This window comes from Arvicola amphibius, chromosome 13 (genome assembly GCF_903992535.2).
Source record: "Arvicola amphibius chromosome 13, mArvAmp1.2, whole genome shotgun sequence".
In the NCBI taxonomy this organism is placed as follows: Eukaryota; Metazoa; Chordata; class Mammalia; order Rodentia; family Cricetidae; genus Arvicola; species Arvicola amphibius.
This window is the reverse complement of record NC_052059.1, coordinates 62,544,223-62,568,491: the sequence shown is the minus strand read 5'-3', so window position 1 is coordinate 62,568,491 and position 24,269 is coordinate 62,544,223. Positions and strand designations below refer to the sequence as shown.

The 24,269-nt window shown below is 40.6% G+C and overlaps 1 protein-coding gene across 1 annotated transcript in view; it reads right to left on the bottom strand.

The window, feature by feature from the left end:
• The window catches only part of Armh4 (armadillo like helical domain containing 4), a 112,144-nt gene that overhangs the window by 84,549 nt on the left and 3,326 nt on the right, over positions 1-24,269 (bottom strand). Inside the window, exons 2-7 of the mRNA XM_042054089.1 lie at positions 24,093-24,223; positions 17,772-17,949; positions 16,119-16,291; positions 5,225-6,602; positions 3,907-3,909; positions 1,813-2,052 (exon numbers count right to left, since the gene is read on the bottom strand). Coding sequence (XP_041910023.1) covers positions 1,813-2,052; positions 3,907-3,909; positions 5,225-6,602; positions 16,119-16,291; positions 17,772-17,949; positions 24,093-24,223 — 2,103 coding nt within the window. The remainder of the gene's footprint in view (positions 1-1,812; positions 2,053-3,906; positions 3,910-5,224; positions 6,603-16,118; positions 16,292-17,771; positions 17,950-24,092; positions 24,224-24,269) is intronic.

Sequence of the window (24,269 nt, the reverse complement as noted above, 5' to 3'; positions counted from 1 at the left end):
AGCAGTGTCTTAGACACAGTGAATTCAGCACTTGGTTCAGCTCCTCTTCTCACCTAACTCAGCTACACACAGAAATACTTCATCATCTGGGAAGAGGCACGGCCCCAAATCATAATTTTGCTTTTGAAATTTATTCTCTCACTTATTTTATCAATAGTATAATGGATGGTGCTGAATTTTGGATGGATACCAATGGCAGAAATTTAAATGCGCCAAGTTAAATGGCAGGGATTGCTTTGGAAAGAACAAGCACGCTTCACAAAATCAGGGGGGAAAAGTCTGAACCCAGACCTATGACTAAAGTAGACTCTTTCAAAACATCCAAATGAAGCTCCAAGTGCCCCACACCTAAAGAAACTACAACAATCATAGCTTGAATCGTTAGAATTTCCCCAGACAGAATTTACACATTCCTAACTTTCTGAATCAGAATCTCTTTGCCTGTAAAACAGTATATATATATATATATATATATATATATATATATATATATATGTGTGTGTGTGTGTGTGTGTGTGTGTGTGTGTGTGTGTGTGTGTGTGTATTTCCATCATATAGAGCCACAAGGTCCCCTTATATTTCTTATGGGAATATAAATTGGTGCAACAACCACTATGAAAAGGAGACATAGGTTCCTAATGTCACTGTCAGATACTCATACACTCTATGGTCAGCAACCCCACTACCTATGAAACAGTCCTTCACTGTCTAATGCAGATCATGCAAAAGAGTGTTCACCACAGCTGAAGTTACAATAGCTGTACCTGGAGATGGTCCAGATGCAGACTGCGGGAGCACGGAACAATACTGCAGGGATAATGTGATGTGCTTCCATAATGACAAGATGGTCAGAATAAAGAAACTACAGGATGTCTGACAATCAGGACGGTAAGCGAAAATGCTGACTTCCAAAAATATTACCTGTAGCACAGTATTTTTCTCAAAGGTTTAAAAAGAAAAAAAGATGAAAATGTGTACTTGTAACTATAGATACACGAAACCTGGAGGTGGAGGTAGTGTGGCATGAAGGAGATTAGCAAAACAAACTTGATAATGCTGGTTACCAGTCAGAAAAGAGACAGGGTACAGGTCATCAGATTTCATAAAGGCTATTGTCAGACTCTAGAGGTGAGTTTTGTGTGCTTTGTTTTAGAAGGAGGATTAGGAGGCAGGAATAGAAAGCATTTATTATATTTTTAAAATTTCTCAATCAGTATCTCATCTTTGCTTGGACGATGATAAATAGAGAAATGAATACATATATGTATATATATTTATTTCTCTTTATATATGTTCTCTCTCTCTCTCTCTCTCTCTCTCTCTCTCTATCTCTATTCTGATAACCAGCCAAGTGTTAAAACTTCGTTGCCCTGGAGGGAGAAGAGCACCTGAGTCTATTATATAGAAAACCCTTTTCATAGATTACTTCCTTACAATAACATAAGTATACAGTTCTGGAAATGAACAGAGGCCTACAAAAGTTCAGCAGCTTACCCGATGTCACAGTATTAAAGAGGGCCAAAGGTGGCTCCAAACCCAGGTCTTTACTATTTTTAAACTCCCAACCCTGGCTTTTAGGAGGCAGGGCTCAGGAGGCTGGCAGGCCTCAGGAGGCTAATACTTGAGGACCAGAAGAGTCACCTCATCCTTTGAGGCTATAACACATTTCTACAAGCAAAGAGAGTTGACCATCTTTCCAGGTAGGAACAAATGCATGCTGGTGAAAGGGCCAGGTGCCTCACTCATCCCGGTAATTCACAGTAAAGGTCCACACTCCTCCTCCAAACGCTGAACCCACACTCGTGTACTGACCTTCCATAGAAGAGGTAACTTCGAGAGACAAAGGGACAACAGCTGTGGAGGCCCGAGAGGCCAGAGACTCCCATCTTCTGGAGAGCTCAGTGGCACCCACATCAGCAGACAAAGGAGAGGGGGATGGCATACCATCCTCAGGCTCACCACTGCCTCTGGGGACCTCAACGTGCTCTTGTGTCACCAAGGGTAATGTGGAGTCTGGTTCTTGTGTGGCCATTGTCATCTCTTGTGTGATGCCTGCAAAGGAGGGAAACAGGTTTAAACAAACCAAATTACTATACATTAAAGTCTCTGCGGGGGCCGATATAATGAAAACGGGTAGATGGTTCTTTCAGAGCCCAGACAACAAATACAACTTGGGAATCCAAGGCCAATAAGCAAATGTTCCTGCAGTTGCTTGGGGGAGTTGTGGGGTAATCTGAGGCAGAGAAAAAGAAGGAAATGTAAAAACAAACAAATAAAAAAAACTGGGGTTGGAGAGATGGCTCAGAGGTTAAGAGCATTGCCTGCTCTTCCAAAGGTCCTGAGTTCAATTCCCAGCAACCACATGGTGGCTCACAACCATCTTTAATGGGGTCTGGTGCCCTCTTCTGGCCAGCAGGCATACACACAGACAGAATATTGTATACATAATAAATAAATAATTTTAAAAAATCCTAAAACAAAATTGAAGCAAAATAGGAAGATGGCTATCTGAGCTTCTCAGACATGCTTGAATATTAGTTGCTTCAGTCTGTTAGGAAACAAACTACCCAGAACTAAGTTACACTAAACCTCTCAGAAGTATTTTTCTATACTTATGTTTACATTTACATATATAAAAGAGGGGAAGAAAGTTGGCATTTTCAAATGAAAAAAAAATAATCACATCAACCAATGTTCACCTAGTTTCTGGGAAGGACAGGCAGGACAGTCAGGGTGTGGTATGTACTATTAACTTACCCTCCCACATGTGATAAAGAAGAAGGAGAATAACATAACCCATAGAAACCTATTCCACAGTGGTCAAAAAGGCAGACGACAGAGCCAATTTACTTGGGTCTGAATTTTGGTTCAAGAGCTCTTTAGGTTTTTGATCTTAAGCTAATTACTGAACATCTTTGGTCTTCCAGTTTCCTTAGATATTAAATAAGAACACTATTTACCTACTGTCTTCCTTCCTTCCTTCCTTCCTTCCTTCCTTCCTTCCTTCCTTCCTTCCTTCCCTCCTTTCTTTATTTCATTTTTTTGAAACAGGCAAAAATCTTTATATTCCAAAGATGAATCACAGTGCCTTGCATGAAGCAGTTTTTCCGTAGACAGCTTTTTAAATTGTTTTATTTTTAAGTATGTGTTGTTTGTGCACATTAGTGTCAGTGTCCTTGGAGGCCAGAAAGGATGCTGGTTTCCCTGGACCTGGAGTTATAATGAGCCTCCTGATGTAGTGCTGGGAACCAAGCTTAAGTCTCTGCAAGTACAGCAGGGGCTCTAACCACTGAGCCTGCTCACAAAACAGTAGGCAAAGAAGCAGTTATTACTGAGAGCATATTTGATCACCAAAATAGCCTGAATATGACCAGATCCATTGTACTTTCTAGTTTGCAGCTATAAAAGTCTAAAATACAATACAGGCTTGCTGACGTAATGTATGCTAGGGGCCATACATTACATACATACATTATGTTCTAGAAACGTAAGTGCTACAGACAATTGAAGCTATTGTTTCATCCTATTTAACATCTTCAAGTTTACACAAGCTCAACTTCATGTCTTTTTCAAATCACGTTATGCTGTGAGTGGTTGCATATGCCTTTATCTCAGCTCTTGAGATTCAAAGCATGCTAACCTCTGTGCTTTTGAAGCCACACAGGGTTACGCAGTGGGGAAACTGTTCCCTCATGAAAAATTTGAATAGACCTTATAAAATATCTTCTGGAAGCATCTATGAAAATGCACACTTAACATCTATGTCAGTATTCTCAAAATGAGTTAGAAACTGGGCATGGTAAGACACAATGGTAATCAGAGCAGTCCAGAAGGAGAGGCAAGAGAATCAGGAACTAAAGGCCACTTTTGGTTATATAGCAAGTGTCACTGAGCAACTTGAGATACTGTCTCAAAACAAACAGAAAAACTTAAAACTCAAAACAGGCACACAAACTATCCAGTTGTACTTTTATTATTTATAAAATGATCACTTTTATATTTTAATTACATCTCAACAGAACTTTATAAGTCATACAACAAATCTGTTCTTTTCTTTTTATTAATAGGATACTTGATCTAGGTCATAAGATTTGCACATTCTAAAACAATTTGCAATGAATATATTCATTTTATACAAAGTTTTTCCTTTCGGATGCTATCATGTGACCAAACACAGAATAAAAACATAATCCATCAACAACTAATACTGGGGTTTTACCTTCTAATAGTAAAAAATATGAAGGCCAAGAAAAAGTAAAAAATCCAGAATGAAGCCAGTTGAGGATTTGTATTTTCTTTACATATTATCTCTAAACTATTTATTTTGGGTTAAATAAGGTTAGAGAACCAAGTGGTTAAAACTACAAGATAAATTTTGTGTAATTATTTTTGGTGAGAAATACCAGAGATGTGCATATACTTAGGTATAAATAATACCTATTCATACATTGTTGTGAAACTAAAATATATACCTGCTTCATTTGTACTTATATATGTACTTATATTGTCATGACAAAAGATTTGAAAAATATTCAACTATTTGAAATATACATTGGTTTCGATGCTGTTGATAGATTGGCTAAGACCTTCCTTCTGGACACTGTCCTGCAGATATAGAATGTTCTAAAGCATCCCTGGCCCCTAACCAAAAGATCCAGAAGGAACCCTCAGCCAAAAGAACTCAAAACATCTCCAAGTATCCCATGGAGAACTGGGGTGTACAGGAAACAGTCCTCAGGTGAAGACCTTGACACATGTGGGATATGATTTTTTAATAGAATATATATGATTCATTTGAGTATTTTGTATTTGGTTAAAACTTGAGTAATTGTTTCTAAGTCACCATGAAAAAATGCAACCAAAGCCTAAGTCAGCAGCCCACTTCTAAACTCTGACTCCTCAGGAGGTAGCGACAGTCATATGCTTGAGGTCAACTGGACTACATGGTAAGTTTAAGACTAAAACCAAAGTGAACAAACAAACAAACAAAACCAGGCAGGCATGATGACACACATCTTCACTCCCAAGAGTTAGGGGCAAAGGTAGGAAAATTGTGAAGTCAAGAGCCTATCTCAGAAACTGTATAGTGAAGTTAAGATCTGATCTCAAATACATTAAAAAATTAATAAAATAAAAAAAATAAATCCAAATTGAAAGTTTTTAAGTTAAACAACACTTGGGGTATTTTCATGGTTGTTTTCATTCTTTACTTTTATCCTCTTACCTTTTAACTTATCTCCTACTCCCTGATGTGTCTGAGACTCATATTGAGAGGTAGAAACTTCAGTCTTTGAGAAAAGCATGGTCCTGTCCTCTAGGGTGGAGGCTGTGAAGCCTCCAGCACTTGGTAACAGTTTCACAGTGGAAACCTCAGGGTCTTCTGTCAGACTCCTGGGACTCAAGGGAATCTGATGGGCAAAGACTGGTGATCTCTCTTGCTCCAGTGCAATTACCAGAGCTGTCCCCAGGGGTGCCACCTTGTTAACCTCTGTGGAAGTGGGGCTCCCCTCAGTCCCTTCAAAGCTCTCATGTGCTCCACGTGATGGCTCTGTTCTCACCCGAGTCTCTGCATGGTCTCCCGAATCTCTGGTCCTTGCCTGACTTACACTCTCAAATTTGGTGTCATCCCACTCATCACTTGTGTCAGAAGAAACCGGAACAGCTGTGCTGACACTCACTGTGACCTTGAGGTCCGCCAGAAGACTGTCAGCTGTTGGATCAATATTCAGAACATCCTCAGGGGGTGTCTCCAAGTATGTGGTGGCAGTGGTCTGCACATTGTCATCTGATTCCTCCGAGGACCTCTCCCCATCATGCTCTGTGTCTGCTGTGGAATCGACCCCAGAAAAGGCAGTCGTCCTCTTGGCTGCATCTGTTTCAGCTTTCTCTGTTCTTGGACTGGCAGTTAGCATTTCTTTGGTATTGATATAGGATGAAGGTGTATTTCCCAAGCTAACTGCTTCCTGACTTTCAGTTGCAAACAACTGATTATCCACATACTTCAGGAAGTCATTTGTTACAACTGTGATCCCTTCTACAATGGGCTGGGTGCTAGAGATGCTCTGGTGCCCCTCCTGGTGAGGATTAAGAGAAGTAGGTGAAGGGACAGCAATGATTGACAAGGCCTTGGAAAGTCTCTGTTCAGAAGACAGTCCTTCACGCTGACTGGGACCATGCCCTCCTTGTTCACTGTCTGAGACCGCTGACTCAGTGGAAGAATGAAGATCAGGGACAGTAGGATTCAGAAGTCCAGATCCAGGGAGGTGATGTTCCTTGCTGACTGAGAAGACTTTATTTAATGGCATCACAGAAGGTCCCACAGACAGTACCATAGGAGCTTCAGAGGATGTCTGCTGGGGCATGTGCTCTGGAGCAGAGGAGATGCTTTCTCCGTCACCTGTGTCCATCTTCCGGGACTGCTCTGTCTGGGCATAAGCATGTGCCATCTCCCTCTTTTCCACTTTTGGGAAAGCTAGACATTGTGTGGCTAAGGTGAGGAAGAGAACGCTACAGAAAGGCACAGAGCTGGGCAACAGAGCCGGTCTGCTCATAGTGGAAGAGAAATACAGGTTGCAGGAGTTGACAGTTCCAGCAATCGAATCCTGTAGAAAAGTAAAGCACAGCACACTGTCATGTGGGTATGTTTTGTAAGTAAGCGCCTTTAACTTAAGCCAGAAGTACAATATCTCCTTGACTTCCTCCCAGAAAAAAAAAAAGAGAGATAGGAGGTGGTTGTTCTACTTCTTTGTCCTCTTGAGACATGGATAACCTAGTTCACTTTTCCCCTGTTAATTCTGCAGACGATTTAACTTAAAGCTCCCTAGAAAATGGTACACAAAATGACTGTAGAAAAGCACCACGTCTAGGAGATGGAAAGAAAAGTTACAATCACTTTTAAAGAACTTTTGTGTTTTTGCGATGTGTATGTTTGTCGCCCTAAAATTCACATGAGTCCTAATAAGGACGGTGTTGCCTGATGAGGCTTTTAGAAAATTCTGTCATGAAAGTAGAGTACTAATGAATGAGACCAGGTTCCCTGTGAAAGAGCCCTCAGACATTCCTTTACCCTCTCGCCTATCATGTGAGGGCACATAACACTTAGTTTTTATGAACCAGGACCTAACCAGATACTACATCTGCTATTGCCCTTAGCTTGGATTTCACGAGTACAGAAAGGTAAGCGACGAATTTGAGGGTTTTATTTTGCTCTTAAACTGTAATGAAGTTGCATACCATACCCCCTCCTGCCCAGCTAGGGTCTCTTTTCTATGGTGGTCACAATAGAAAATATGTTTTAAAACTTGGTAAATATCAAAACATACTGAAAAATCGGTTATTTTTATGAGTTTAAAAATGCATGTGAATGACTTTTCAACCAAAATATATTTTTAAAAATGTCTAAATTATTTACAATGACAAGAAAAACAAATACGCAAAACCTTCATTTTCCAAAGTTTCAGAACCCAGAAAAGATACTTAATCAATGTAAACATTTTTTTTTAAATGTTAAGTTTGCACTTCTTGCTGGTTAGCTATAGTTTAGAGGAATTAGGTTTTTTATGTTCTTCAAACTACTCACAATCTCATTATATCTAAAACTGTAATTATAAGTTAAAACAGTTCATGGCTCCACAATTTAAAAATCTTTGTATCCATTGTCCTGTGCATAGCTTTTTGATTTCACATTGTTGAAAATTTACCAAACCCTAATTCCCAGCACAATGCAAAAAAATTATCTAAGATTCCATTAAGTTTTCTAGAAGACTCAATTTCAAAATTAAAATATGAAAATCAAAAACTTATGATGGCTACATTTTTTTTTTTACTTTCAAGTGTATTCAACTAAACTGCCTAGATGATTTACATAATTTGAAGTTAAGAAATACGGAAAAACCCATTTCATGAGACATTCTTCTCTGGAGGATAACAAACTTTCACATGTTATCCCATTTAATCCTTTATTGTTTTGTTTTGTTTTTTGAGACAGGGTTTCTCTGTGTAGTCCTGGCTGTTGAAGAACCTAGTTTGTATACCAGGATGGCCTTGAACTCACAGAGATCCATCTGCCTCTATAGCATGATTAATAAAAAAACAGAGACAGAAATTGGGGTTCATCCTCAAGGTCAGAAAAGCAAAACAGCCAGCCACTGGCTCTTACCTCTATCTCAGTCTGAAATGCCATCTAGATGGCTGAAAAAGAAAAGAAAACTGGATTTTTTTTAAAAAAAAAATATGTAGAAAGGAATCTACAGATTGGAGCTGAGGCTGCATATCAACACCAGTACCATCCAGAAAACCATTGGTGAGCTGATCTTCTAGCCCTTCTCAAGCTTTCCTGAGATGCCTTGAGTCAAAACAACTCAGATGAGCAGCATCCAAATTACCCATGTTTAGAAATAGATAAAGTAATAGACATTTGCCTTGCTTGAACCACTGCATTTCTAGAGTAGTGCTACACTGAATCATGATTCCACAGAGCTTGTGGGAAATACAGGAAGGGAACCCAGCCATGAGCAGTCACAGTGCTGTGTGAACCCAAATTATCATGCAAAAGCTATACTAATTACAACACTGTTTGGCCAGTGGCTCAGGTATATTTCTAACTAGCTCTTACATCTTAAATTAACCTATTTCTATTATTCTGTGTATTGCCATGAGGCTGGGTCTTACCAGTAAGTTTCTGGTGTCTTTTTCCTTCAGCATTTACATGATATCTCTGATTCTGCCTTCTTTCTCCCAGAATATAGTTTGATTTTCCTGCCTACATATATTCTGCCCTGCCATAGGCCAAACAGCTTCTTTATTAACCAGTGGTAATAAAACATATTCATAGCATACAGAGGAGAATCCACATCACAGAAAAGGACAATGTCATCCAAGATCCTATAGTTAGTAGCCAAGGGAAGCTGAAGCCAGAGAGACTAGGAGAAACAATCCTGTCCAACCTTCCATGCCACCACACCACCAAGATCTTTAGGAAGTGAAAAAATATCATTTAGACAGCAAGAATTGAAACAATCTGAACTAAACATTAACTTATCTCTATCTAGCATCTAGCATCATTTTAAAAAGAGATTATGGAGAAGACATTTGATTTTAAAAAGAAGAAGAAGAAATAACACATCCCAAAATACATGTCAACATTTGAGGTATCATTCTATTTTAGATGTGCCAGAAAATATCTTAGTCCAGGTGACATGTGCCTACAGAGTGTTTGTCCTGATTTCTCACTTTTCCTTCCTGAAACAGGACAAATGAAAACTGTGAATCTAAAGTATCCACGGGCAATGAGTCCATACTTTTGGGTTTCTGTGTAGACAAACTGAACTAGGAAATTCTATTGAAACTGTAAGAGACCAAATAATTGATAATAACTACAGAAGTTTCTGGTTTATTACAGATCTCCTCAGGAAGCTACCTATTCTCCTTCCATGATGAAATCTTACTGAATATGCTAGAGGAGGGAGGGAGTGCCCTGGAGTCTAGACCTGCAGCTCAGTGACAGAATGCCTACTTAGCATACATAACATCCTGAGTTCAAAACACAGAAACGGCCTAAGATCTCAGTCTACACAATGTTATGCCTCCAGATAAAATCAGAGTAGCAGGAAACATCAAGGACTGTAACAGTGTTTAGAGGGGCATGGAACTGCATTAGGAAATGATTACTGAATCTTTTTTGTTGCTGTTAAATGCTGAATAAATAGCCTCAGTTCCCCCTTGGATAAAACAGGGTATTAACAGAAAATACTTTGAGGATCCTCTACTTCTATTCATGTACTGTTACCATGAAGGAAAACTAAAACTGTTTCTGCAATCTCAGTATGTCTCCTCCAGGAAGTGGAGGTACCCACACATGTGAGCGAGTACTGTACATTTTATTATTTGTGGTCTTGTTGACTAAGACAAGAATTTTATGGACAAATTAGATTGAGTGGAAAGGATCAAAATGCAAAGGTTTAACTAGCCTCAGCCACCTTTCCAGACAGAATTCTCCTTCAGGGTCTTATTTCTGTCTACATCTAGAATTCTAAAGGTCTGTGTGCAGAGAAATCTGCCTCTGCCCTAAAGGATGGTGCTTCTGTGATTAAGTGCTGCTTTCCGAATCCAATTACAGCGGAGAAAGTGGGGGTGAACCACAAGCCTTTTGTGTGTCTGTGTACTGAGGCCATATGCCCTTTTCTCTACTTTTGCAAGCAACATCTGAACTTTAGGAGAAACTGAAATAATGGCCATACAAATGGCAGCAGCAAGTAGTCTTCTGCCACTCAGAGAAATTAACAGATGACTTCAGAGCCCTTCATCTTCCAGGCCCATTGCACATCCAATCCCCCTCTTAGGAGTTAACATCAGACAACGGGAACAGCATGGAATTAGAATATATGAACAAAAGAGTGACCACAGTAAGGTAATAATAACATTTTTAACCCCACATAAATCATATTCTGTGGTCTCTGGCCTTTTCTTTCTTCCCTCTACACTCTACCCTCTATGTGTCTAAGTGCCCAGGAGAGAGGAAATGCTGAGCAAATATTGTCTGAAAAGACACAAATGTCCTTAGGCTGCTCCACTGGGGAAAGGGAAAAGAGGGAATATTTCACTGCTTATGAGCCTCTGTGTCTCGCATTAAGTTATCTCAGTCATCAGAATACATAATGAAGAAAAGGAAGGAATGCCTCTCTTACTGTTCATCTTGCATCTCTGGGTGCTCTCTTGCTGTGTCTTTCAATAGCTGTCAGTTCTGACAAACCTGACAAACTAACCAAATTCCTACCAAGTAGTAGACGTTAGCTCCACCTAGCTTAGAAAGCATTTCTTAGAAAGCTAATCAGTATCACCTTGTCTGTCACTCCCTATCAAGTTTGCTTAATGGCTTGGCTGTCCTCTGAGCAATTTGCTGCATTTCTGCCACCGGTGGGTGGGCAGATAAGCTGTTCTGTCAAGCATTATCTCTCACAATCTTAAATAGACACAGTCCAGGATCTGCTTCTTTGTCAAGCCTGGGCATAGTCAAGCTTCAGTGACATTGAAAGGTGATGTTAAAAAGCAAACAAACAAAATACTGTAGCCTTAGACTTAATCATCAGGTTTTGTACACTTTTACTTCTCTGTGTTTTCCAGCTGAGATGAAGAGCATTATTGCTTCACTGTGTTACCAAAACAAAGACATGACAGGGAACCCAACATGTCAATCATTTTTATTGTGACCAAACTCAAAGGAAAAATTAAATTTCATGTCTATTATGAAAGGACCATGAACACTGTCCTAAGAGTACGGAAGACACAGGTAAGCTGTGACAACTGACTGATGTTTACAGAAATATTGTGAACGACTGAGGAGGAATGGCGAGGAAAATTCCTGCTCTCAGATTCCCTTTGTTTGCTGGGATGGTGAGGTGGTGGTGAAGCTGCAGCCTTTTGTAGGTCTGTTCTTTTGCCTTTCTATCCAAACAGATGTTTGAACTTTAAAAGACAGATCCTGTATTGACTGCTACAAAAAATTCATCTGCACCTCAAACCGACAGATAGCCTTCCAAGTTCCCGATGGGGTCTTTTGCTGCCTTTCAAAACCCAATAGCCACTCGGTGCCATATCAAACACAACTTTATTTTCACTCAACTTTCAATATCACTAACAATTTTCCCCTGATAAATCCCTGAGTCCCAACTTCTGTGATTCTGTCCTTTATTATCCTCTTGGAATTGTTGCTTACTAACTAGATCATCATTATTTTAACTGCCTTCTAATTGGTGTCTCTGTCTAGACTCTCTCCTTTATAATCCATTATAGACCACTCAGATGACTTGTTCTTCAGAATAAAATGATAGTGACCAATCAAGAGTGCCCACTGCTTGGGTAATGCTTTGTGCCAATTTGTACTAAGGGCATGATAGAAATTTACCTGATTCGATCCCTCCAAGAGAGGTAGGTGCTACCATCCTCCTGATTATCTTTTAGATGAGAGAGAACGCTACATGTTTACAGAGGACAATTAACTTGTTTTGGCAATAGCATGTAGTTTTGTTTGGTCTTTTGCAGTCTTTCAGTTCTTGCATTTGCCATTTGGCTTCTCTACCTTTCCAAGACCCAGAATGCAATGTTTCCAAATGTATAACCACACAGCTGCGCACCTCCTATCCAAAACCAGGGCCAAGGAAGCCTTCATCTTCAGCAGATTATACTTCCCTCTTAAATGCTTTACTCATGAGTTTTCTGTTGATTCTGCTTCCTCCATACTAGCCCTGACACTTGCTCTTCTCTGTACCCCATCAAGCCCTGACCATGTTTCTGACAGGTAATTGTTGTAAAATAAATGAATGAATGGATGAATGAATGAATGAATGAATGAATAAATAAATAAACAAACAAACCCAAAACCAAAACCAAAACCGAAGCAAAGCAAAGCAAAACAAAACAACAAAAAAAACCCTGGCCGATTTCCTTCCTACTTTTTCCTCAGCTTCCTTACCTATAGTAGCATCCCTATAATTTTCTCACTCAGAACAAGACTACACCTCTTCTGCACTGGTCTTCATTGTTTACCATTTCTCATAATGCCGAATAGATAGAGAAAGCAGTCCATAGATGGAGAAAGAGTATGTATTATAAATAATCACTTTTAAAAAAGGAAGAGAGTATTCGGTGCCTCTTTTGTACCAGAAGATTTGACAACACTCAGTATGTTGTGTTCACCACTTGGCCACTTTGGACTGATTCCTCAATGTGACACTTTAACGGTACCAACAAATTGTGTTATTATTTTTTTTCTCATTTTTTTATTAAAAATTTCCATCTCCTCCCCTCCTCCTCCCCCTTCCCTCCCCTCCCTTCCACCCATACCCCCATTTACACTGTACTTTGGCTTTTGAGAGTTTCTTTCTCTTGCAATCTCTCTCTCTCTCTCTCTCTCTCTCTCTCTCTCTCTCTCTTTCTCACACACACACACACAAACACACACACACACAAGGAGAGAGAGAGAAAGAGAGAGACAGAGCAAGAAGCAGTTATAGGTAACAAGAAGCTTCACAGCATCAGGTCGGCTTGTTTCTCAATGGCCCTCTCACCATTTAGAAATCCAATTAGTAATTCTCTGATTGAGAAAGAAAAAGCATTCCTTCTTTGTGGGTCTCTTAATGCTCTCTTCACTTTGTGCTTTTCTTGATACTCATTGATCCGTTTGTCATTGTTTTAACTTGTCTTATTTTAAGTATAAAGGTTCTCCTTGCCAACACTATTTCATTAGCCAACTATGGCCCCATTAATCTAGCTATGTCTTTGGGCATTAAGTCAGCACCTTTCTAATTCAATGCGATATTGGCAACTGTCATTGGTCTCTAATACAGGATCTAAGAACAGGGCTAGATCCTTGCTCTACTGTAAATTAAAGAGTTGAGATGACAAGAGGATCCTTTCAGCAACCTGTCCCATCACAGTGGACCGAGAAAGAACAAAGCATCTGCAGGAGAAGTAGGTTCCCTAAGAGGTGCAGCAGCCCAGGCCAATGCTGACTGAGAAGAGGTGAGTGTGCAACTACAAGGTCAACTACAAGCCAAGCGCCCTCTCCACCCCACAGATCATAAATGAGTTCCTCATATTGCTTCTTCCCTGAGCTACGATCTATTTGATGATGCAAACAAACAAAATATCCATGCTTCTCTCATTCTATCCTTGGTAAGAGGAGCTGGCCTTGACAATTAGAAAATAATATTCAACCTGGGTGGTGGTGGTGCACGCCTTTAGTCCTAGCACTCGGGAGGCAGAGGCAGGTGAATCTCTGTGAGTATGATGCCAGCCTGGTCCACAAGAGCTAGTTCCAGGAGAGCTAGGACTGTTTCAAGACAGAGAAACCCTGTCTCGAAAGACAAAAACAAAACAAACAAACAAACAAAAAACAAGAGAGAAAAAAATAAAAGAAAATAATATTCAAGTTCTAGTGGAACCTTGGGCAAATTACTACAACAATGTTATTAAATGGAGAAATAGAGATAAGGACACTCCTGCTAAGCCATCATCATCACCACCAGCGGCATCATCATAACCGTGCTGTTTCCTTCAAAGGGTGGAAGACAGACAAAAGGTAATGACTGCGCACATGACAGCAGTTTGAAGAAACAAACGTTGTGAAAGATAAGACATGTCCACACAGTTCCAGTGGACACGTGCCTCAAAGTGCAAAGATGGGACAACTGCAAGTGTCTAGAGAACGAGTCAACTGTGGAATATTTGTTCTTAACCTAACTTTCGTTTTCAGATTTTCAGTGCAGAATCCTGTCCTGCGCTGTTTCCTTCAGCAAGCAGTTGCTACCATGCCAGGCAGTTCTTATCAATGACCAATGTGACACTTTATTCCTGTCTTTTGTGTTTCAAGAAACTCATTCCCTTGGCGAGGGAAGCCGAAGAAACTTCACAGAGTTTTCTCATTGGCAATAAAGAAAGTCAATATGGAAAAAAAAAAAGACTGACCACACATATATTAACTGAAAAAAATGTGTTTTCATCTTAGAGGATAAACCTAGACTACCTTTGAAGGGATTCTTTGCCTGTGCTAGAATAAACAAAAATTCAATTAACAACAACACAATGCAATGCACCAAGCATGGTGGCCCACACCTTTAGTCACTGAACTAGGGGCCCAGAGGCAGGCAGACCTCTCTGAGTTCCAGGACAGCCTCATGTTTACATCTGTGTCTAAACCAGCTGGGGCTACACAGTGAGACCTAATTTCAAAAAGAAAAATAAAAATAGATAAATAAATAAAGGAAGGAAGACAGAAAGAACAAGAGAGAGAGAGAGAGAGAGAGAGAGAGAGAGAGAGAGAGAGAGAGAGAGGAAGGGAGGGAGGGACGGAGGGAGGGAGGGAGGAAGGGAGGGAGGGAGAGAGAGAGAAGCCATATACAACTTGAAAGGGTGAAGCACATCTGCAATTTACAAGTGATTTTTATCAGAGAAGATGAGCCCATCTTCTCAGTTTTATTCTCTACATACATTTAGTATAAAATATTCTATAGTGACAAATCATCATGGTGTGAAACTCCAGAAGGAAACACCTGCAATATACAGTCAGATGCTTTGCATGAAAACAAAGGCAAATCCACATTTCCCTAATTGGTTCTGTTGCTGTAGCTACCTTAGACTTGGTGAGCCTTGGGAGTTCTGCAATCAATATTAAGACTGGTCATAAGAGTGTGTGGTTCATTATTACAGTCGATGTAACAAATTCAAGTTCATCCACACAAGCGAATCAGACAGCTTTAATCTATTCTCTGCACAATAGAAGCGGTGTTCCGTCACTGTGGAACCTCCCTTCCAGGACTCTGAATCTTTCTGAATGATGCCGCTAATGATTTGCTGACTTCAGTGCTGAAGCTGCCAGCACAGAAGATGCTTAGCTGAGGGAGACACACATAGGAGCTCAATAGACGACTTGTGATCAAGGAAAAACACAGAAAGAAGGGGAGGCAGGCAATTTCTGACCACGTGCACTGGTCCTCAGTGAAGAGCTCTCTCTCAGAACTCTGTGGGTGGTTTGTGAACTTGCCTTAACTTTCCTTAAATTTCAAAGGGAAAACATTGGAAGCACTTGAAGCAGCCTTCTTTGCGATGTTCCACAAGAGATCTGCATTTTAATTTGGTACCCAAATTTTCTTTCTAAGTAAATAAAAGAATGTCTCATCTTGGAAAGCTCCAATTTCTCCAGCGTCCCATTTTGGTTGACCACTTGCTTAGCCAGAGTTTTATCTTCTACACGATTATATATACATTGGCTGGACTCTGCCAGTGACCAGGATGCATGTGCGACATCTCAGCGCCTCAGGACAGTGCCCATGTGCCATGCTGGAGTATCCAGTACAGTGAAGCCTTTCCCCAGCCTGACCCCTAGGCCTTCTTTCTAATGAGGTGACCTTCCCTGGAAGCGTCCTTCATCTGTTCTGGGGAATCCAGTTAGAGCAAGAAGGCTCGCAGACATCATAGCATCAAACACTGAAATGTTTGTTTTCTGTAAAGTAGCAAGACCCATCCTGGAGGCCAACGCACCCCCACCCCCAATCTCTCCTTCATTGCTAGGCTTTAAGAGTCACAGGAGCACTGCGATCCAAGCTCTGTAAGGACTGACTCACAGTCTTGAGGAACTTCTTTCCCACAAGGTTGAAATGCAAGAGGGGGGGAGAGGCAAGGAGCAAAGCCCACACAAAAGCATCCAGCCTAGAAGCTCTGTCTGCACAAAGGCCGATCCCAGGTACTGACCTGTAAGTCTGGGGTGGACCAAGTAGTGCTGGAAGTCCTTCCAGGCCTGCAAGATTCGCCCAGTGTTCACAAAGCTGTCCCTGCTCTTTCAGCGCCTGGGTACTCCGTTCCGGCGAGGGTGCAGGGTGCTCCACCGCCAACCGCAGGGTTGCCCCACACACAGAGCGACCACGTAAGGCCCTGGAATCCCGCTCCACCACTTCCTCTCGCCAGGTCTGCAGAAACCTGGCTTGTGCTCACCTGTGAGCGTTCAGTACAGCTGAGCGCAGAGGACAGCGGCAGCACCGCTGCTAGGCATCCCTGCCTCAAACGACCCACGTAGAGGCCGCCCACACTCCCTGGGCTGTCTGGGATGCCAGAGGGAGGGCGCTTGGCTTTATTGTTTATTCATAAGGCTGAGACTGAGGCTAGGGATTGGGCAGCGAGTACGTATGCCCGCCCCGGGGCAACGACAGGCAAATCCTTAGCACCACGCCTCTACAGCTTCCACTTGGACAACTCCACTCCCACAAGCAGCTATATCAGGGTGGGACCCCGCGCCTGGGGCACTTCAGGAGACCCTGGCTCCAGCTGCTCCTATTCACATCCTGGGCTTCGGAGGCAGCTCTCTCTGTACTTTCAAGAGAGGACACAGGAGTACCGTTCCAATCCAAGCAGAAATTTCTCTGGTGCCTGGTAATCAAGGGGCATTCAGTCCCCTGTTGCAGAGTGGTACCTGCTGGAACAGAGGACAGCTTGGTGGAGCCCCTGAGGTGAGTCGTAAAGGAACTCTGTAAGAAATGTTCCTTTCCTATTAAAGAGAAAATAAAAGTTAAAAATGAGTACAGATTACTGACTCTTTGCTCCATCTCACGGAGCAAAACAAGGTACCACAAACGTTACTGGGGAACCTGCACTAGAGCTCTGAAAAGTGCTGTGGTCCCTTCAAAGTTGAAGGTTCAGAAGTGAAGCTGGTTCAATGACTTAAGGCAAGGATGGCCACACCTGCCATTTTTGAGCCTCTCAGGTACACACTTTCCCCTTTTCATTCTAATTGTGAAGGCAGAGAAGTGTCTGGAACCTGAGCTTCAGAACGGATTACGTAGCACTTTCCCAAGCTACTGAGTCTTACGAACTCGCTTTTTTCAGGATGGCCGTTTTAGTCGCAGTGGTGTGTGTGTGCTTGCAAGTGCATGTGTGTGCGTGTAAAACGCATGAGTTTGTGCATGTACACACACCGACAGCTTTACCAAATAAGGCAACAAGCTCAGGAGAGAATATGAGGAATCAATAGATTCAGCAATCTTCTATTTAGATAATTATCTGATGTCAAATAATGTCAGAAGAGATAAGAAGTCAGATATCAGATAATGTCCGATAAACTAAATCTAACTTTTAAATTTACAAATGCGCAGGATATCTAATGGGAAATACCTAATTAAAAATTAATGAGGCCTGGAGATAAGGTTCAGAGGCTATGATCACAGGCTGCTCTGCTAGAGGACCACAGTTCAATTCCTAGCAACAGCAAACACCTCACAACCCACTGTATTCCAGGTCCAGGAAATCCAGCTCCTTCCGGTGGACTAATGAGCACCAGGAATGCAGGTTGTGGTGCTCTGGTGTCCTCTCTGAAGGTACAGAGAGAGCTGCCTCAGAAGCCCAGGATGTGAGTAGGGGTGGCTGGTGGCAGGGTCTCCAGAGGTGTCCCAGGGTGCACAAACACTATTCAGACCAAAAGCCCATACAAATGAAATAAACATGGTATTAAAATAGCATTATTAAAAATAATATCTCCTATTCAATATTTAAGCTGTACTTATGCTGAAATTACAAGGGGTTTATCAGAAATGCACATTTCACTAGGAAGCTTGCATTCCATTAGATATGTCAGTACTGGGTTATTACTTGGTTCTGGCTAGTTAAAACAGTTTTGAGACAGAAGGGAATTAGGTAGAAAACACAAATTCAAAAGCAAAACTAACAGTGATCATACAAATGCCAACCATGGAAGAACCTTTAAAAATAAAAGCTTGGTATGTAGAGTGAGACTATTATTAAAATGAGCAGGAAGGGACAGGAGAGATGACTCAGCAGTTAGCAACAGTGGCTGCTCTTCCAGAGGACCTGGGCTCGATTCCCAACAACCAAAAAGGACAGATGACAGCCATCTGTAACTCCAGTAAGTCAGAATCAGAACCCACTTCCCCCTACTGACCGTGTCGGGCAATGCATGTATGTAGTGCACAGTCTTCTTTCTACCCATGCTGGCAAAACATCTTTACACCTAAAAGTTAATTGACTAATTAAAATCTATTTGAAAGGCATAGAAATTATTCAAAATGTATCAACTCTTTAATATGACCCTCAGGTGTTGACACAAGGGGGATAGAACTACTTTGAGGGTTCTTGTCATAAAACAAGTTGTTGATAAAACAAGTTTAAAAGGAAAAGTTGGGCACATCAAGAAAGTCAAAAGCAAACAGTATCCAGAGCTTTTGTTCCTCATCACTCTTATTGAAGGAGGCACACAACTGTCCTCCTCCATGGTGATTTTTGTCTTTGGTGCTAAGACAATGTTACAGCCTTTCAGTATCACCAAGGATGAAATACTTAGCCTTATAGTCACCGAAGAGATGCTCTATGAAGTCTGGAAGTTAGGATGTGTCTAACACAGAAACTAGAACAGCTAGCTGTGTTTGCTGTGGACAGTTCACCTTTCAGCTTTGTGTCCAACAAGGAGGAAATAACCACATGTGTTGACACTGGTTTGTTTTTGGCACATTCAGTGTTATATACCATTACAGAAGAACTATTTGTGCTTACTCTCAATGGTTTACTCTTTGTCTCTGTAGCCAGTCTGAAACCACTACAAGGATCCTTTTCATCCTAACAATAACTTACAAGCATCCTGTGAATCTTTATCATTTGCCAAAGGCAAATTCTGGTTTATTATTAATCTAACCTGATCAGGCCAGCACTAGAAAATGAGGAACAAGAAGCTTGGGTATTTTATACTGTTTGAAATTGGTCCCTTCTTTGATTATTTAAAATACCAGAGTATTGCTGGCCACACTGCTATTGCCTCCCATCTCACAGGAAGCTGGAATCAGTGTGCCCATTCACCTGACCTCTGTGTGGGGGAATTGTTATTCTGTACCACTGCAGCTGTTCTGTAGAAGTGTGTTCCTAGCAGATATACTAATACACACACAGATTACATCTCTGGTCTTGAAAATACATGATCAAGATGTTCTGATGAATAAGTGACAGAACTTACACAGGATTGGTGCTACTGTTGGTGATTTATTGAAGTCTGATGGATTTTCAATTGAAATGAAACCCACAACAAAGATTTGAGGCACTGGAACAAAAGGAGAAGTTAAAAGGCATATGTGGAAACATTCATAAAGATGGTAATTTTGTGGTTCTCCTCGGAATCCTACAGATTTTATTTTACTTGTTGAAGGTGTAGTCATGGAAGGAGGGAGGAGAAGGATCTGTTTGCAAAGTGGATATTTATGTCTTTGCTCTGATTGTCTTTTCCTTCTTGGCATTCCTAAAAGTGGATTCACGTGAGCTTTGCGGTTTCTTCCAAAGCTTTCTTCCCTGACCTTTTGATTCATTTTACAGTGGGAATTTCCTGGATGTTTCTGATGTTTTAAGTTGAACTTCTGAGGACTTTGGTGTGGAGCAGTATTCGAAGGAATATGGGACTGACTCTGAGTATTTAATGGAGTATTTAATGAAATTCCCTGATTGTGGGGGTGATAATGATATAAAAATGGTTAGAACACATTTTATGATTTCTGATTTTTTTTGCATTCAAACTCTTCAGAACACTTGCCATGTCCAATCTTAAACTACTTCACTACAGGAAAACTTACAAAATAGTTCTGGGCACACAGTCTATCTGTAAGATATGCTCATGGAGTAAAATCAGTAATAAAACGATTTTCCTTACTGTGCTTTTGGGATGAAAAATTTTATATACAGCATTTGCTTTTAATGTCAAAATACAAGGGTTTTCTCTATTTACGTATCTATATGATTTAACACTTATTCTGGATTCACACAGATTAATCCTCTGTCTTCTCTAGCCTAGCCTCAAAAAACCTCTTTATAAGTGAAGAAGCAAAATTTTGTGTGACTTACAACATCTGCTTTAAACATGTACTGTTTCACCTCTTGTTCACAGTTTCGTCTTCAGGGTCTGAACTCCCTGATTCAACTGTAATAAGTGGAGTTTTGACCTTTTCCCTAACCAGACAAGAGTGTGGAGGACTGAGGCAGGTGCAGAGGGAAACAAAGGTCTAAACCAGTGCCGTCCTTTGAAAGGAGTCCTGTGAAGAGAACGTCTGCGGCTGACACATTTTCCTACAGAGATCTTGGTCTATTTGGCAGCCATGCCCTTGTGAGGTGGGTTCTAACAGTACCTTTTAGAAGCTGTGATCATCAAACGGTCATGTCTTTCAAGGAACAGATCCTTTCATACCAAACTACTTTTGGAAACTATGTTCAAAATGGTGTTTACGACATATCTTTCATCTTATACCCATTCTTGTCTTTTATTTTTTAATGAATGAATCTCAGAGTTAATCTTTTAAACAATGGGTATGCAATGTTTATTAGTGAAATAAGGGCATACCTGTGCTTTGCTTTCAAGGAACTTGGATCATTCTGAAGAGTCAAAATAAAGAAATTGTTTACCAAGACAAATAAAACTCAGGACCAATAAATTACTGTGTTTCTCATGTTTTCTGAGATACAATCTTTCTTTATAGCCCAGATTTATTTGTCTGAAATTCATAGCACTCTTGTCTCAGCCTCTCGAGTGTTGGCATTGCAGATGTAGGCAGCTCGGTCCTACTCGAAGGCAACTTTGTTCAAAGAATATCCTGGACAGTGAAATAGAGCAGCAGGAGGTAGAGGTATTCTCTGTTACTGTAGATTTTGAAAACATTTGCAGATCCAATTTGTGCTCAGTTTTAGAGTCGTGATGAATTGTCAGTTACCTCAATAAGTGAGTTTTGAGGACATTGACAGGCATGGAAAGATGCCCAAATAGATTTATTAGATTTACTAAAAGTGTTCCCTTTTATTGTCTGCCTTCAAACAAACATAGCTATTTTGGTTGTCAAGTTGACTACATCCGGAATTAAATAAAATCCAAAACTGTCTGGCCACACCTGTAAGAGAATATTTGCTCAATTAAATCACTTGAAGTAGAATGATCCACTCCTACTCTGGGTCTTTGAAGGGGGGAAGACATAGCTTTAATCCAGGTCTTGTGAGGTGGGGACCAACTTGTAGTCTGGGCCACACATTCTTTCAGAAGCCTATATAAAGGTCATGGAAGAAGGGAGCCTCTCTTTGCTTGCTCTTACGCTTGCTAGAACTTGCATTCCTTTACTATAATTAGAGCCTACTTCTTCAGGATTCCAACATATACTGAACACCAGCTGAGACATTAAGCCTTGTGAACATAAAACTATTTGATTCGTGGACCTAGCATTCACAAGCAGCCATTACTGGAATAACTAGACTATAACCTAAAAGCATAATAAGAAATTCCTTCTCTATACATGCAGAGAGATTCATTCTATAAATTCTGTTAATCTAGAAAATCCTGACTAATACAATTGCTCATGTTGCTTCTAAAGAATAAAAGTTAAATGTTAACATCAAGCTCAAGATATCCAGATGTCTAAGAGGACATTCCACCCAAAGCAAGTTGTCTGTAAAAGTTCAGTCAGAGGAATCCAGATGTCTGTGGACATTCTCCTATTCCCAAGCTGTTTTTAATCAGAATATTATCAAAATGTAATTATCTGTTTATCAAGATTCTAATGCAGAATGGAATTCTTACTTGAAGAACTGAGAAAGAGGGTCATGGAGGACAGAATGAGCTACAAAGAGAGATGCTTTCCTAATAAACAGGAGGCAGGAGTGAAAAGAGGGAGAGTGTTGGAGGGAAGGAGAGAGGACCAAAGAAGAAAGACAGGAAATGGAGGGAAGAGGAAGAAGGAGAAAATCAGTGCCACAGATAAGGTTTATTTTTTTATGCAGCTCAAAATTCTTTCAATTCCTATCCCTATACATTTTGGAGAATTGGGTAGCAAATACTATTATACTTTGTCTTCTTTACTAAGTAATAGGTAATAAGCAGGGGATCATGTCATATGAGTTATGCTTCTTTTCAACACTGAATTTAGCTCCACAATCAGTCAATAACAGAGTGTTTGTTGTTGTTGTTTCAAGACAGAGTATCTCTGTGTAATAGTCCTAGCTGTTCTGAAACTACCGCTTGTAAGCCAGGATGGCCTCGAACTCACAGAGATCCACCTGCCTCTGCCTACTGAGTACTGTGATAAAGGTGTGCACCATTACCACCCAGCATAGCAAGCATTTTGTTTGTTTGTTTGTGGTTTTTTTGACCTGCAAATGGTATGGAGTATAATGCAAGAATATGCTTAGAGAGCTTGAATTGATTAGACAAGAAAAGGTCATCTATTAACAAAAATTATTAATACTACACAGCATCGAATTTCTCATCTTCATCAGCGTTCTCAAAGTGGCATTTCATTTCATCTTCTCTCTTCATCCTAGTTCAGGGAAGAACCATCTGATGAAGTCCGGGTGAAACGCTAATGTCTTATTACAGTTAAGTGTGTGGAACTGCTGTCCCCCTAGAAAGGAGCTCCTTAAAGTAAGGCCTTGTGCTATAAATAGTCTCCCATCTCTCACAACACCTACAACATCACCTGACAGCTGCTATCCAAAATGGGCTTGATGACTAATTCCACCCAGGAGCTCACAGTAAAATAGGTGTAGACGGCTGTAGTGCATGGGCTTTACAACTGAAATCTGAACTGCAGGTAAAGGCAACTGTGGCCAATATCAGCATGAAGAATCTTAATGCCTGACAAAGGAGATCAGCTCAGGTGTAATTGACTCTGACACATGGGGTTTAATTAGTTTTTTCTTTACATCCTAGGAAAGGAGCTTGGTTCATGCACATGTGTGTGGTGTCTGAAACCAGAGAACAAAGCCATCTGTTGTTTTTATTCCCTTTCTGATGACAAGTCTGCGATCTTTTTTATTGGTGAAAATTGTGTTTGTTTAAAGAGTAGCTGTGCACGAACAAGAAGTATTCCATGTATAAGTCTCTAAAAGTGGGGTGGGGGAGAAGAAAGCCATGCTTCAGGCTGAATCAAGAATTCAAACATTATGCAGGCTCAAATCCTTTGACACAGCCCGAGCAATGCTTTGTTTTATTTGTTCTTTCTGAAGACCTGAAACATAAAGTAGACATAAAACATTCACTTCACAGAATCAGATCAAAGCAATTCTTCTCTAGTTTGTTTACAAAAAAATAATGCCAAGGGGTGAAGGGGAGACTTCCTTGGAATCAGAATGATTGAAAGCCTGTCTCATACCAAGATAATTATTTACTTTGGGAAGTGTCTAACACATGAGGCATCCACACAAGGGGGCAGATAAACTTGTCCCCATAAGAGTCCCAGCAAAGGCAAATGGAGTGGTCATATGACAACCTTCCTTCCTCTCCCTCCTGCTTTTAGAAGTGTTCTGTGAGTGGGATTCAGGCAGTGACATGTTTTCTTCCCTTCTCTTGTAAAAGGCACTTTAAGGCACTCATGGTAGTAGCTTCTGCTCAGCTTATGACACTCTTCCCACATCAGGTTTTGCTCAGTTCAGGAAACAAACAAACAACAAAAAAAACAAACAAACAAAAATCTCAGCCAACTTCTCTCTGCTTCCTATCCATTTTCATTTTGATTCTATTTCTCTGATTCTTTTTCTCATGTTTCACTGACTTCCCAGATTTGAACTTTGCTAATTCTTACTTTTAATGTCTTCTCCAGTGTATGCAGAGGCATGGTTGAGCATGTTGGTCCAATCCTGACTTTCAGAGTCTTTAATTCCAGACAACACAGAGCTGCTGTGTTGTAGGCAGCCTTTAGGAGCTTAGCAGAATCTTGTACAATATAATGTATTGCTTGTCTACACACTATTCATTCATT